Source organism: Hemitrygon akajei, unplaced genomic scaffold (genome assembly GCF_048418815.1).
Source record: "Hemitrygon akajei unplaced genomic scaffold, sHemAka1.3 Scf000189, whole genome shotgun sequence".
Taxonomy (NCBI): domain Eukaryota; kingdom Metazoa; phylum Chordata; class Chondrichthyes; order Myliobatiformes; family Dasyatidae; genus Hemitrygon; species Hemitrygon akajei.
The window spans coordinates 368,193-384,309 of NW_027332075.1; the positions used below are offsets into that span (position 1 = coordinate 368,193).

Genomic DNA, 16,117 nt, shown 5'->3' on the forward strand with positions numbered 1-16,117 from the left:
TCAGGCGAACGCGTGCACTCTATTTCCCCAGGACTGGGGTATCGAGAACATTAACACACATGATTGCGGTGAGAGTCGCTAAAGACAGAAGCCGGAAGCGAGTTGGGTTAGATAAAATAGAGACAGTGGGATGGGGAGAGTGGGTAGAAGCAGAGTAGAGAATCGAGGGAGAAACCGGGAACAGAAGGGGGAATTGGGGGAGAGGGTGGTAAGAAAGCGTGTGAGGAAAATATGCATGAAACAAGGAGGCGGGAGTGGAGAGGGATGGAAGAGTGACTTTATAGGGACGAGGGTAAAGAGAGGGCAAGATGGTGAGTAAGATTGTGATAGAAGGAAAGAGGAGAATAGGGTAAGGGTGAGGGGCAGCGGCGCGGAAGGGGTAGTGTGAGTGGTTAAGGGAAATGGGGGAGAAAGAGGGTTTTATCATTATATTCAGGTCGGTCCCACTGGTTACTGACAGAGATCCCGGATCTTTTCAGAAATATCCGGACACAAAGGTGCAGACTTCTCACAGACGAAGCGCGTACGAACATCATGGCAATGTTTAAGCTCACTGTAATATGTACATACAGCGCATTCGGGGTCCCCACCGCTCATCCGGTACAGGACATTCGAAGCCACTTTCCTATCAAAGAGGGGCAAACAATTTCAACGCACCTCTGGCAGTCAGTCTCCAAAGCCACTGATACCCTCCCTCGCCATTTACCTGTGGCACCCCAACATCTCCCACAACCCCACTTTCCCAGCACATCCCTGTGTCTGTCTCCAGAATACTCCCACTGACCCACTCTCTCCATGCAACCCTGTGTCAGTCACCAAAGTAATCCCTTGCCCCACCCTCTACCTGCAGATCGGTGTCAGAGACCAGAATAATAACAGTATCCAACCTTCTCCTCACAGGCCCGTGTCAGTCCCCAAAATATTCCCACAGCGCCAGTGTCTCCCAAAGCCCCATGTCAGTCCTCAAAATGCTCCCACTTCTTTTCTGTCTCCCCACAGGCCTGTGTTTTCTGCCTAAGTACTCACACTCACCACTCCCAACCCACAGATCAGTGTCAGTCCAAACTACACCCACTGCCTGACTCTCTCCCCACAGCCCCGTGCCGGTCGCCGAAATCATCCCACTGCTCAACCCTCTTCTTAAAGACCTGTGTCAATCACCAAAACATCTCCCGCTTCCCATGCTCTCCCCACGGAGGTGTTTCAGTCCCCAGAGTACTCACACTGAACCATTCTCTCAGCTCAGATCTGTGTCTGTCACCAAAGTACACCCCTCCCTCATTCTCCGCTCACAGACATGTGCTAGGCCCCAAAGTGCTCCCACTGCCTCACTCTCTCCCACAACCTGGGTCAGTTCCCAAAAGAGCTTCGACTTCGCACTCTCTTCCCAGAGCCCATGTCAGTTCCCACATTTGCAGAAGGAAGTCTGAGGATCAGAACGTGAGTGCAGCGGGAGCCATTTTGATTTTATTTTCTTCTGGTCGGAGTCAAGAGAAGCAGGTGTGTGTCGTTGGGCAGTGAAGGGGGGAAGATTTAAAAGGATCACAGCCGTATACAGCGGGCAGCGTCGATTTGCAGACAGCGGAGTGAGCCAGGAGCAGAGTGACGGCTTAAGGGCTTTGCCTCAAAGGCCTTAGATGGAAACGGGCGAGGCAAGGTAGGTTTAGCTTTTAATTTTTCCTGTTATTTGAGGAAAGGGGGAAATTACGAACGTGAATGCGGTTTGTTGTTCTCGGTGTCGGATATGGGAGGTCCTGGAGTCTCCTAGCCTCCCGGATGTGTTCACTGCGCCATGTGCGCAGAGCTGCAGCTCCTAAGGGACCGTGTTAGGGAACTGGAGCTGCAGCTCGATGACCTCCGTCTGGTCAGGGAGAGGGAGAAGATGATAGAGATGAGTTACAGGCAGGAGGTCACATCAGGGCCACGGAGGCAGCCAGGTGGGTCACAGTTAGAGGAGGGAACGGAAAGAGTCTGGTAATAGAGAATACCCCAGTAGCTGTACCCCTTGACAATATGTACTCCTGTTTGAGTACTGTTGGGATGGGGGGGGGTCAACCTACCTAGGGGAAACGACAGTGGCCGCGCCACCGGCACAAAGTCTGGCCCTGTAGCTCAGAAGGGTAGGGAAAGGAAGAGGAAGGAAGCAGTAATAGGGGACTGTAGTTACGGGGTTAGATAGGCGATTCTGGTTGACGCAGTTAGGAGAAACCCGGATGGTAGTTTGACTCCCTGGTGCCAGGGTCCGGGATGTTTCTGATCGTGACCAGGATATCCTGAAGTGGGAGTGTGAGGAGCCAGAGACCGTGGTATATATGGGTATCAATGACATAGGTAGGAAAAGGGAAGTGCTCCTGAAAGGAGATAATAGGGATTTAGGAAGGGGATTGAGATGAAGGACCTCAAATGTAGTAATTTCGGGATTTCTGTCTGTGCCACGTGACAGTGAGATTAGAAATGGAATGAGGTGGCGGATAAAAGCGTGGTTGAAGGATTGGAACAGGGGGCAGTGATTCAAGTTCTGGATCACTGAGACCTCTTTTGCGGCAGGCTTGCCCTGTACAAAAAGGACAGGGTACATTTGAATCCTAGGCCGGCTAATATCCTGGCCGGGAGATTTGCTATGGCTCCTGGGGAGACTTTAAACTGGGATGGCTGGGGGTGGGATTCAATTTGAAGAGACTAGGAGAGAGGAGGGTAGTTCACAAATAGAGAAAGCTTGTAGACAGTGTGTGAGGAAGGATAGGCAGGTAATAGAGAAGGGATGCACTCAGACCGAAGATGTAGGGGAGTAGGAAAAAAAGATAATAAAGTTGTTTGCATCTTTAGGGATAAACAGACCGGAAGAGCTGGAGAGTTTCTTAAGTGCATCTATTTTAATGTTAGAAGCATTGTAAGAAAGGTAGATGAGCTTAGAGCATGGATTAGTTCCTGGAAATATGATGTTGTAGCAATTACTGAAACATTGTTGCAGGAGGGGTGTGATTGGCAACTAAATATTCGGAGATGTCGTTGCTTCTGGTGTGAATGAATTGGAGGGGCAAGATTAGGAGGTGTGGCATTGCTTGTCAGAGAAAATTTTACAGCTGTGGTTAGGCAGGAAATATTGGAGGGTTCGTCTACGGAGGCTATCTGGGTGGAATTGAAGAATGGAAAAGGTGTAGTAACAATTATAGACCACCTAATAAGGAGCGAGAATTGGAGAAACAAATTTGTAAGGAGATAGCAGATATTTGTAGTAAGCACAAGGTTGTGATTTTGGGAGATTTTAATGATCTACACATAGACTGGGAAGCCGATTCTGTTAAAATGTATACATGATTGCTTTTTGCAGCAATACATGGAGGTATCAACTAGAGAACGGGCAGTGTTGGATCTGCTGTTAGGGAGTGAGATGGGTCAGGTGACGGAGGCATGATTTGGGGATCACTTCGGGTCCAGTGATCAAAAAAACATTACTTTCAATATAATTATGAAGAAAGATAGGACTGGACCCAGGGTTGAGATTTTTGATTGGAGAAAAGCTCTCTTTGAGGAGATGCGAATGGATTTAGAAAGAGCGGATTGGGAAAATTTGCTTTATAGGAAGGACATAATAGAGAAATGGAGGTCATTTAAAGGTGAAAATTTGAGGGTACAGAATCTTTATGTTCCTGTTAGATTGAAAGGAAAGGTTAAAAGTTTGAGAGAGCCATGTTTTTTAAGCGATATTGGAAACTTGGTTCGGAAAAAGTGCGCGATCTACAACAAATATAGGCAGCATGGAGTAAATGAGGTGCTCGAGGAATATAAAGAATGTAAAAAGAATCTTAAGAAAGAAATTAGTAAGCTAAAAAAAGATATGCGGTTGCTTTGGCAAGTAAGGTGAAAATACATCCAGTGGGTTTCTACAATTATATTAATAGCAAAAGGATAGTGAGGGATAAAATTGTTCCGTTAGAGAATCAGAATGGACAGCCATGTGTGGATCCAAAAGAGATGCGGGAGATTTTAAACAATTTATTTTCATCGGTATTCACTAAGGAGAAGGATATTGTACTGTATAATGCAAACAAGTAGGGTAGTTATAGAAACTATGATGATTAAAGTAGAGGAAGTACTGGAGCTTTTAAAGAATAAAAATGTGGATAAGACTTCGGGTCCTGAAAAGATATCCCTAGGACTCTGAGGGAAGTTAGTGTTCCCTAACAGGGAACAGTCATAACAGGGGTTCTGACAGCAATATTTCAAATGTCATTAGAAACGGGGATGGTGCCGGAGGATTGGCGAATTGCTCATGTGGTTCCATTGTTTAAAAAGGAATCTAAGAGTAAACCTAACAATTATAGGCATGTCAGTTTGACGTCAGTGGTGGGTAAATTAATGGGAAGTATTCTTAGAGATGATATATAATTATCTGTGTATTCAAGGTCTGATCAGGCGCAGTTAAAATAGATTTGTGCGTTGAAGGTCATGTTTGACAATTCTTAATGAGTTTTTTGAAGAGGTTACTAGGAAAGTTGACGAAGGTAAAACAGTAGATATTGTCTATATAGGCCTTTGACTAGGTTCCGCACAGAAGGTTAGTTAGAAAGGATCAATCGTTCGGTATAAATATTGAAGTAGTAAAATGGATTCAACAGTGGCTGGATGGGAGATGCCAGAGAGTACTGGTGGATAACCGTTTGTCAGGTTGGAGGCCGGTGACTAGTGGTGTGCCTCAGGGATTTGTACTGGGTCTAATGTTGTGTGTCATATCCATTAATGATCTGGATGATTGGGTGGTAAATTGGATTAGTAAATATGCAGATGATACTAACATAGGTGCTGTTGTGGAGAATGAAGTAAGTTTTCAAAGCTTGCAGAGAGATTTAGGCCAGTTAGAAGAGTGGGCTGAGTGATGGCAGATGGAGTTCAATACTTATGTGTGAGGTGTTACATTTTGGTAGCACTCATCAAAGTAGGACATAGATTGAAATTGGTAGGGCATTGTGGAAATCTGTAGAACAGAGTGATCTTGAAATTATGGTGCATAGTTCCCTGAAGGTGGAATTTCATATGGATAGGGTGGTGAAGAAAGCTTTTAGTATGCTGGCCTTTATAAATCACAGCAATGTGTATTGGAGTTGTGATGTAATGTCAAAATTGTACTAGGCATTGGTGAGACCAAGTTTGGAGTTTTGTGTACAGTTCTGTCACCGAATTGTAGGAAAGATGTCAATAAAATAGATAGAGTGCAGACGAGATTTACTGGAACGTTTGCTGGGTTTCAGCACCTAAGTTACAGAGAAAGGTTGAACAAGTTAGGTCTTTATTCCTTGGAGCTTAGAAGGGTGAGAGGGGTATTGATAGAGGTATTCAAAATTATGAGTGCGTTAGATAGAGTTGATGTAGCCTTTTTTCCATTGAGAGTCGGGAGATTCAAACAAGGGGACATGAGTAGGCAAAAGTTTTGGGGCAACACGAGGGGGTATTTCTTTACTCAGAGAGTGGTAGCTGTGTGGAACGAGCTTCCAGTAGAAGTAGTAGACTCGTTTGATTTTGTCATTTAAAAAAAAGTTAGGTTTTTGGACAGGATTTGAATGGAGGTTTATCGGCTGAGTGCAGGTAGGTGGGACTAGGTGTGAGTAAGCTTTCGGCATGGTCTAGAAGGGCCGGAATGGCCTGTTTCCGTGCTGTAATTGTTGTATAGTTATATGGTTATGGTAATTTTAATCCAATTGCCCATTCTCTCACCGCAGAACTTTCTCTGTCTCCAAAATGCCACGACTGCCCACTCTCTCCCCACAGCCCTGGTCAGTCAGCAAGCTCATACCAATGTCCACTCCCTTTAGCAACTCGTGTGTGACCACAAACTAATATCACTGCACACAACCTTCCCGCAGCCTGTGCCAGTCCCCAAAATAAATCCACTGCCCACTCGCTTCTCGCAGCCTGTATCAATCCGACGACCCACTTTCATCTCAGAAACTTGCAAGATCCCAAATCTCACCCGTCTTTGCATTTTCCAATCCAGTATGAAATGCCTTGGTCGCGTACAGCTTTCACCACAAATTTCTGTGAAATTAAATCGCTATCATTAACGATTGAATTCGAGCTAAATTTAAGGAGCGTTCCTTAATGACTGACCCCAGGAGATTTGAAGGGATGGTGTTGTGGAAGCTTAATTCCATGCCTCACCACAGTAGAATAAGATGGCACGGAGTGGAGGGAGATTCACTCTGATTCTGACCCCGGGAGTGTGTGATGGGACGGTGTGAGGAGAGCCTCACTCTGCGTCTGACCCCAGGCGTGTGTGATGAGACCGTATGGAGGGAGCCTCACTCTGCGTCTGACCCCGGGAGAGTGTGATGAGACCGTATGGAGGGAGATTCACTCAGTTTCTGCACCGGGAGTGTGTGCTGGGATTAGATGGAGGGAGCTTCACTCTGTGTCTGACCCCGGAAGTGAGCGATCAAACGGTGTGGAGGGAGCTTCCCTCTGGTGTAGATATATCTTCCATCGATCTGAGACGTACCTCTTCTTCTGCTGAATTTATTTCAAGAAGTTTAGAATAAGAGTTCGAACAATACTGCTTCGCTTCATCGAAGGAAGTGTTAAACGTGGATATAAAATAAGACCGGTTTTCATTTCTGATCCAATCCTGGTAACACCCTTGTTCTGGAAATGAGGAACAAGGAACAGTGAGTCTCCCTGCGTACCGTCCATTACATCCAACGGAAGACAGACATAGAAAAGGGATCCCTAGAGAGAGATGTGGGGGGATAGAGAGATAAAGCGCTTCGGCACCGGCACGTCCCAGCACACACTCCCGGGGTCAGACAGAGTGAATCTCCCTCCACAACGTGCCAGCACACAATCCCGGGGTCAGACACAGAGTGAATCTCCCTCCACATCGCCCCATCACACACTCCCGGGGTCAGACACAGAGTGAATCTCCCTCCACACCGTCCCATCACACACTCCCGGGGTCAGACACAGAGCGGAGCTTCACCACACCGTCACATCACACACTCCAGGGGTCAGACACAGAGAGAATCTCCCTCCACACCGTCCCATCACACACTCCAGGGGTCAGACACAGAGTGAATCACCCTCCACACCGTCCCATCACACACTCCAGGGGTCAGACACAGAGAGAATCTCCCTCCACACCGTCCCATCACACACTCCCGGGGTCAGACACAGAGTGAATCTCCCTCCACACCGTCCCATCACACACTCCCGGGGTCAGACACAGAGTGAATCTCCCTCTACACCGTCCCATCACACACTCCAGGGGTCAGACACAGAGTGAATCTCCCTCCACACCGTCCCATCACGCACTCCCGGGGTCAGACACAGAGAGAATCTCCCTCCACACCGTCCCATCACACACTCCCGGGGTCAGACACAGAGTGAATCTCCCTCCACACCGTCCCATCACACACTCCCGGGGTCAGAGACAGAGTGAAACTCCCTCTACACCGTCCCATCACACACTCCCGGGGTCAGACACAGAGTGAATCTCCTACCATACCGTCCCATCACCCACTCCCGGGGTCAGGTACAGAGTGAATCTCCTTCCATACCGACCCATCACACACTCCCGGGGTCAGACACAGAGTGAGGCTCCCTCCACACCCTCCCCGTGTGAGACACAGAGCGAATCTCCCTCCACACCATCGCATCACACCCTCCCTGGATCAAAGTCGCACAGTCCCGGATTCAGAGTGAAACCCTCTCGCCACGGTGCCATAACACATATCAAGCGTCAGACATTGGGTGAATCTCTCTGGGCACTGTCCCATCACACAATCCCGCTATCAGACACAGAGTGAAGCTGAATCCATACTGTCCCACCAGACATTCCCGGAGTGAGACATACCGTGAAGCTGTAATGTTACGTCTCACAATCCCGTGTTCAGACACAGAGTGAATTCACATCCACAACGTCCCATCACACTCTCCTGGATTCAGTGACAGAGGGAAACTCCCTCCATGCAGCCCCATCACACACTCACTGTGTCAAACAGACAGTTAATCACCCTCCACACCATCTCTTCACACACTTCCGATGCCAAGCACAGAGTGACGCTTCCTCTCTCCATGCCTGCCCTGTGATGAGGAGCGGGTGAAAGAGGGGGATGATGCCTCACCTCTTCTGCTGGTCAACAATTCACAGATTTGAGCCTTGGTTTCGTTGACAGATCTGTACTTCGTTTCCACCTCAGTGAACTGGTGACGGAGATCGTTGTGCAGTCGGTTAAGATCGGATAGATTAGAGTTGAACAGAGAAGCCTTGGATTCAACGGTTGAGTTTATCTCATGACAGCTTCGGTCGCAGGTGACAGACTGACGAATCTGTGATACTGAGAGAGATGGTGAAGGATGTTTAGCGTTTGCAGTGACACGTGAGTCAGCGTCACGCTACCGAGCGGGTCACAGGGAACGTTGTGTCAGAGTCACGGTGAAGGGTGTCACAGTGAAGGTGGTGATAGTGGCACAGTGAGAGGCGTCGAATGTGTCAAGCTGAGGTTTTGTTGACGTTACAATAGAGGTCTGCGTCAGTATCGTTTGTGTCACAGCGACGGTCAGGTCAGTGTCGTGGTCTGGAGTGTATCTGTGTCTCGGTGAAGGTCGTGACCGTGCTACTGTAACAGCATTGTCGATGTTATGGTGAATGGCGTGTCTGTGTCAGCAAGAGTCTTGATTCTGTTACGATAAAGAATGTATTTTTTAATCACGGTTTGGGGTGCATCCGTGTTATAGAACATAGCATAGTACAGCACACTTATGGCCCTTCGGCCCAAAATTTTGTGCCGACCCCTTCAAAGCTGCCTCCCATGTAACCCACCACCTTAAACCCCTCCATATACCTGTCTAGTATGCTATTAAATATTAAATATCACTCGTGTATCTGCCTCCACCACTGACTCAGGAAGAGCACCAACCACTCTCTGAGTAAAATAACTTCCTCTAATATCCCCCTTGAACCTTACCATCCCTTACCTTAACCCCATGTCCTCTTGTATTGAGCAGTGGTGCCCTGGGGAAGAGGTGCTGGCTGTCCACTCTATTTCTCTTTATGTCTTGTATACATCTATCTTGTCTCTTCTCATCGTCCTTCTCTCCAACAAAGAGTAAAGCCCTAGCTCCCTTCATCTCTGATCATAATGCATACTCTCTAAACCAGGCAACAGCCTGGTAAATCTCCTCTGTACCCTTTCTAATGCTTCCACAACCTTCCTACATTGAGGAGATCAGAACTGGACACAGTACTCCAGGTGTGGCCTCACCAGAGTTTTATGGAGCTGCATCATTACCTCACGACTCTTAAACTCTATTCCTCGACTTATGAAATCAAACAACAATAAGCGTTCTTAACTGCACTATCTACCTGTGAGGCAACTTTCAGGGTTCTGTGGACATGTACCCCCAGATCCCTCTGCTCCTCCACACTACCAAGTATCCAAGTATCCTGCCATTTACTTTGTACTCTGCCTTGGAGTTTGTCCTTCCAAAGTGTACCAACTCACACTTCTGCGGGTTAAATTCCATCTGCTACTTCTCAGCGCAATATTGCATCTTATCATTGTCTCTCTGCAATCTTCAACAATCCTTAACACTATTCAAAAGACCACCAAACTTTGTGCCGTCTCCACACTTTCCAACCCACCCTTCTACCCCCACATCCATGTCGTTAATAAAATAACGAAATGCAGAGGTACTAGAACCGATCCTTGTGGTACATCACTAGTCACGGAACTCCAATCCGAATGTACTCCCTCCGCCACGGCACTCTGCTTTCTCCAGGCAAGCCACTTTTGAATCCACCTGGCCAAGCGTCCCTGGATCTCATGCTTTCTGACTTTCTAAATAAGCTCTACCGTGTCGAACCTTGTCCTATAGTGAGGAGATCAGAACTGGGCTCAGCACTCCAAGTGTGGCTTAACCAGGGTTTTATAGAGCTGCATCATTACATCGCGTCTCTTAAACTTTCTCCATCGACTTTTGAAAGCTAACACCCCAAAAACTTTCCGAACTGCTCTATCTACCTGTGAGGTAACTTTCAGGGATCTGTGTACCCCCAGATCCCTATGCTCCTCCGCACTGCCAAGTATCCTGCCATTTACTTTGTACTCTGCCGTGGAGTTTGTCCTTCCAAACTCACACTTCTCCTCACACTTCTCCGGGTTGAACTCCATCTACCACTTTTCAGCCCACTTCTGCATCTTATCAATGTTTCTCTGCAATCTTCGATAATCCTCTACACTATCTACAATACCACCAATCTCTGTGGCGCCTTCAAACTTGCCAATGCACACTTCTACCCCCACATCCAGGTCATTTATAAAAATCACGAAAAGTAGAAGACCCAGAACAGATCCTTTTGGGACACCACTAGTCACAACCCTCCAATCTGAATGTACTTCCTACACCACAACCATATGTCTTCTGTAGGCAAGCCAATTCCTGAATCCACCTGGCCAAACCTCCCTGGATCCCATGCCTTCTGACTTTCTAAATAAGCCTACCGCGTGGAACCTTGCCAAATGCCTTACTAAATTCCATGTATATCACATCCACTGCACAACCCTCCTCTATATGCCTGGTCACCTCCTCAAATAATCCAATCAGGCTTGTTAGACACGATCTGCCATTCACAAAGCCATGCTGACTGTTCCTGTTCAGACCATGATTCTCTAAATGCCCATTGATTCTATCTCTAAGAATCATTTCCAACAGCTTTCCCAAAACAGACGTAAGGCTCAATTGGCTAAAATTACTCGGACTATCCCGACTAAATTATTTTAACAAGAGGAAAATAATCGCCTCTCTCCAATCCTCCGTTAACATTCCCGTAGACAACGAGGACATAACGATCCTAGCCAGAGGCTCAGCAATCTCTTCCCTCCCTTCGTGAAGCAGCCTGGGGATTATTCCGTCAGGCCCCGGGGATTGGTCCGTCGAAATGTATTTTAACAACTGCAACAGCTTCTCTCCCCTAATATCAACATGCTCCAGAATGTCAAACTCTCTCATATTGTCCTCACCGTCATCAAGTTCCTTCTCATTGGTGAATACCGAAGAGATGTATTCTTTGATGATCTAGCTAACTTCCACAATCTCCAGGCACATTTTCCCACTTTTATCTCTAATCGGTCCTGACTTTACTCCTGTCATCGTTTAGTTCTTCACAAAATTAACCATATAACAATCACAGCACGGAAACAGGTCATTCCGGCCCTCCTAGTCCGTGCCGAACTCTTAATCTCACCTAGTCCCACCTACCCGCACTCACCCATAACCCTCCACTCCTGTCCTGTCCATACACCTACCCAATTTTACCTTAAATGACACAACTGAACTGGCCTCTACTACTTCTACAGGAAGCTCATTCCACACAGCTATCACTCTCTGAGTAAAGAAATACCCCCTCGTGTTTCCCTTAAACTTTTGCCCCCTAACTCTCAAATCATGTCCTCTCGTTTGAATCTCCCCTACTCTCAATGGAAACAGCCTATTCACGTCAACTCTATCTATCCCTCTCAACATTTTAAATACCTCGATCAAATCCCCCCTCAACCTTCTACGCTCCAATGAATAGAGACCTAACTTGTTCAACCTTTCTCTGCAACTTAAGTGCTGAAACCCAGGTAACATCCTAATAAATCGTCTCTGCACTCTCTCTAATTTATTGATATCTTTCCTATAATTCGGTGACCAGAACTGTACACAATATTCTAAATTTGGCCTTACCAATGCCTTGTACAATTTTAACATTACATCCCGACTTCTGCACTCAATGCTCTGATTTAGAAAGGCCAGCGTTCCAAAAGCCTTCTTCACAACCCTATCTACATGAGACTCCACCTTCAGGGAACTATGCACTGTTATTCCTAGATCTCTCTGTTCCACTGCATTCCTCAATGCCCTACCATTTACCCTGTATGTTCTATTTGGATTATTCCTGCCAAAATGTAGAACCTCACACCTCTCAGCATTAAACTCCATCTGCCAATGTTCAGCCCTTTCTTCTAACCGGCATAAATCTCCCTGCAAGCTTTGAAAACCCACCTCATTATCCACAACACCTCCTACCTTAGTATCATCAGCATACTTACTAATCCAGTTTACCACCCCATCATCCAGATCATTTATGTATATTACAAACAACATTGGGCCCAAAATAGATCCCTGAGGCACCCCGCTAGTCACCGGCCTCCATCCCGATAAACAGTTATCCACCACTACTCTCTGGCATCTCCCATCTAGCCACTGTTGAATCCATTTTATTACTCCAGCATTAATACCTAACGACTGAACCTTCTTAACTAACCTTCCATGTGGAACTTTGTCAAAGGCCTTGCTGAAGTCCATATAGACTACATCCACTGCCTTACCCTCGTCAACATTCCTCGTAACTACTTCAAAAAATTCAATAAGGTTTGTCAAACATGACCTTCCACGCACAAATCCATGCTGGCTTCTCCTAATCAGATCCTGTCTATCCAGATAATTATAAATACTATCTCTAAGAATACTTTCCATTAATTTACCCACCACTGATGTCAAACTGACAGGTCTATAATTGCCAGGCTTACTTCTAGAACCCTTTTTAAACAATGGAGCCACATGAGCAATACGCCAATCCTCCGGCACAATCACCGTTTCTAATGACATCTGAAAGATCTCCGTCAGAGCTCCTGCTATCTCTACACAAACTTCCCTCAAGGTCCTGGGGAATATCCGGTCAGGACCCGGAGATTTATCCACTTTTAAATTTCTTAAAAGCGCCAGTACTTCCACCTCTTTAATTGTCATAGGTTCCATAACTTCCTTACTTGTTTCCCACACCTTACACCATTCAATATCCTTCTCCTTAGTGAATACCGAAGAGAAGAAATCGTTCAAAATCTCTCCCATCTCCCTCGGCTCCACACATAGCTGACCACCCTGATTCTCTAAGGGACCAATTTTATCCCTCACTATCCTCTTGCTTTTAATATAACTGTAGAAGCCTTTCGGATTTACTTCCACCTTATTTGCCAAACCAAACTCGTAACTTCTTTTAGCTTTTCTAATCTCTTTCTTAAGTTTCCTTTTACATTCTTTATATTCCTCGAGCAATTCCTTTACTCCATGCTGCCTATATCTATTGTAGACATCCCTCTTTTTTCGAACCAAGTTTCTAATATCCCTTGAAAACCATGGCGCTTTCAAACCTTTCACCTTTCCTTTCAACCGAACAGGAACATAAAGATTCTGTACCCTCATAATTTCACCCTTAAATGACCTCCATTTCTCTATTACATCCTTCCCATAAAACAACTTGACCCAATCCACTCTCTCTAAATCCCTGCGCATCTCCTCAAAGTTAACCTTTCTCCAATCAAAAATCTCCACTCTAGGTCCAGTCCTGTCCTTCTCCATAATTATATTGAAGCTAATGCTATTGTGATCACTGGACACGAAGTGCTCCCCAACACATACATCTGTCAGCTGACCTATCGCATTCCCTAACAGGAGATCCAACACTGCCCCATCTCTAGTCGGTACTTCTATGTATTGTTGCAAAAAACTATCCTGCACACATTTCACAAACTCTAAACCATCCAGCCCTTTTACAGAATGAGCTTCCCAATCTATGTGTGGAAAATTAAAATCTCCCACAATCACCACCTTGTGTTTACTACAAATATCTGCTATCTCCTTACACATTTGCTCTTCCAACTCACGCTCCCCATTAGGTGGCCTATAATACACTCCTATCAGTGTTACTACACCTTTCCCATTCCTCAATTCCACCCAAATAACCTCCCTAGAGGAGCTCTGTAATCTATCCTTCCAAAGCACCTCCATAAGATTTTCTCGGACAAGCAATGCTACACCTCCTCCTCTGGCCCCTCCTACTCTATCACACCTGAAGCAACTAAATCCAGGAATATTTAGTTGCCAATCACACCCTTCCTGCAACCATGTTTCACTAATAGCTACAACATCATAATTCCAGGTATCAATCCACACTTTAAGCTCATCCACCTTTCTTACAATGCTCCTAGCATTAAAATAGATACATTTAAGATACTCTCCACCTCCTCCTCTCTTTTAATCCCTAGCAATGCATTCAAATTTATTATCCTTTTCTTTCTTCTCCCCTACAACTTCGGTCTGAGCGCATCCCTTCTCCATCACCTGCCTTTCCTCCCTCACACACTGTCTACTTACTTGCTCTACTGGTGAACTAACCTCCTCTCCCATAGTTTCCTCAAATTGATTTCCGCCCCCTCCCATCTTACTAGTTTAAAGTCTGCCCTGTAGCCCTAGCAAACCTCCCCGCTAGGATATTGGTCCCCTCAGGATTCAAGTGTAACCCGTCCTTCTTGAACAGGTCACGCCTGCCGCAGAAGAGGTCCCAATGATCCAGAAACTTGGATCCCTGCCCCCTGCTCCAATCCCTCAGCCACGCATTCATCCTCCTCCTAATTCCATTCCTACTCTCACTGTCGCGTGGCCCAGGCAGTAAACCCGAGATTACTACCTTTGCGGTCATTCTTCTTAACTGCCTTCCTAACTCCCTATACTCTTGTTTCAGGACCTCTTCCCCTTTCCTACCTATGTCATTGGTACCTACATGTACCACGACCTCTGGCTCCTCACCCTCCCAATTCAGGATATCTTGGACGCGATCAGAAACGTCCCGAACCCTGGCACCAGGTTGGCAAACTACCATCCAGGACTCTCGATCACCTCCACAGAACCGCCTGTCTGAACCCCTGACTATCGAGTCCCCTATTACTTTGGTCCTATTTCTTCTATCCCTACCCTTCTGAGCTACAGGGCCGTCCTCTGTGCCGGAGGCCCGGCCACTGTCACTTCCTCCAGGTAGGCTGTCCCCCCCCCCCCCCAACAGTACTCAAACATGAGTACTTATTGTCAAGGGGTACAGCCACTGGGGTACTCTGTAGTACCTCCCTCTTCCCGTTCCTGACCGTGACCCACCTATCCGCCTCCCGTGGCCCCGGAGTGACCACCTGCCTGCAACTCCTCTCTATCACCTCCTCACTCTCCCTGACCAGGCGAAGGTCATCGAGTTGCAGCTCCAGTTCCCTAACTCGGTCCCTCAGGAGCTGCAGTTCGACACACCTGGCGCAGATGTGGACGTCCGGGAGGCTCGGAGACTCCAGGATCTCCCACATCCGACACCGAGAACAACAAGCTGCCCTCACACTCATACTTCCCGAATAACTGAAAATAACAAGGAGAACTAAAAGGTAAGCCTACTGTGCCCTCTTCTGCCTAAGCCATCTGAGCCCAAGCCCTACACTCTGCTCCCGGCTCACTCCGTTGCCCGCAAACGAAGCTGCCCGCTACTGAAGGCTGCGTTCTTTTTATATCTTCCCTCCTTCCCAGGCCTCCTTCACGCGCCTGCGCAGTCCCGCCTCACAGAACCCCGATCCGAGAAGCAATTTGAAAATGGCCGCCGCCGCTCTTCCTCTCAAAGCCTCGCTGTCTTCTTCCAAAAGAGTATCCCCCTTGAATTTCCCTCTCCTTACCTTAAAGCCTTTTGTACTGAGCAGTGGTGCCCTAGGGAAGAGGCGCTGGCTGTCCACTCTGTCTATTCCTCTTAACATCTTGTATACCTTTATCATGTCTCCTCCCATCCTCCTTCTCTTCAAAGTGTAAAGTCCTTGCTCCCTTAATCTTTGATCATAATCCATACTCTCTAAACCAGGAGGCATCCCGGTAAATCTCCTCTGTTCCCTTTCTAACGCTTCCACAACCTCCCTATCGTGAGGCGACCAGAACTGGACACAGCACTCCAAGTGTGGCCTAACCAGAGTTTTATAGAGCTGCATCATTGCTCCGTAACTCTTAAACTCTGTCCCTCGACTTAGGAAAGCTAACAACCGTAAACGTTCTTAACTACCCTATCTACCAGTGAGGCAACTTTCAGGGATCTGTGGAGATGTACCCCCAGATCCCTCTGCTCCGCCACACTACCAAGAATCCTGCCATTTACTTTGTACTCTACCTTGGAGTTTGTCCTTCCAAAATGTACCACCTCACACTTCTCCGGGTTGAATTCCATCTGCCACTTCTCAGCCCACAACTGCATCCTATCAATGTCTCTCTGAAATTTTCGATAATCCTCAAC

At 46.8% G+C, this 16,117-nt stretch overlaps 1 protein-coding gene across 1 annotated transcript in view; it reads right to left on the reverse strand.

Moving 5' to 3' along the window:
* Positions 1–450: 450 nt before the first annotated feature.
* The window catches only part of LOC140724337 (uncharacterized), a 38,473-nt gene continuing 22,806 nt past the window's right edge, over positions 451–16,117 (reverse strand). Inside the window, exons 7-10 of the mRNA XM_073038790.1 lie at positions 8,115–8,327; positions 6,494–6,636; positions 5,969–6,033; positions 451–625 (exon numbers count right to left, since the gene is read on the reverse strand). Coding sequence (XP_072894891.1) covers positions 451–625; positions 5,969–6,033; positions 6,494–6,636; positions 8,115–8,327 — 596 coding nt within the window. The remainder of the gene's footprint in view (positions 626–5,968; positions 6,034–6,493; positions 6,637–8,114; positions 8,328–16,117) is intronic.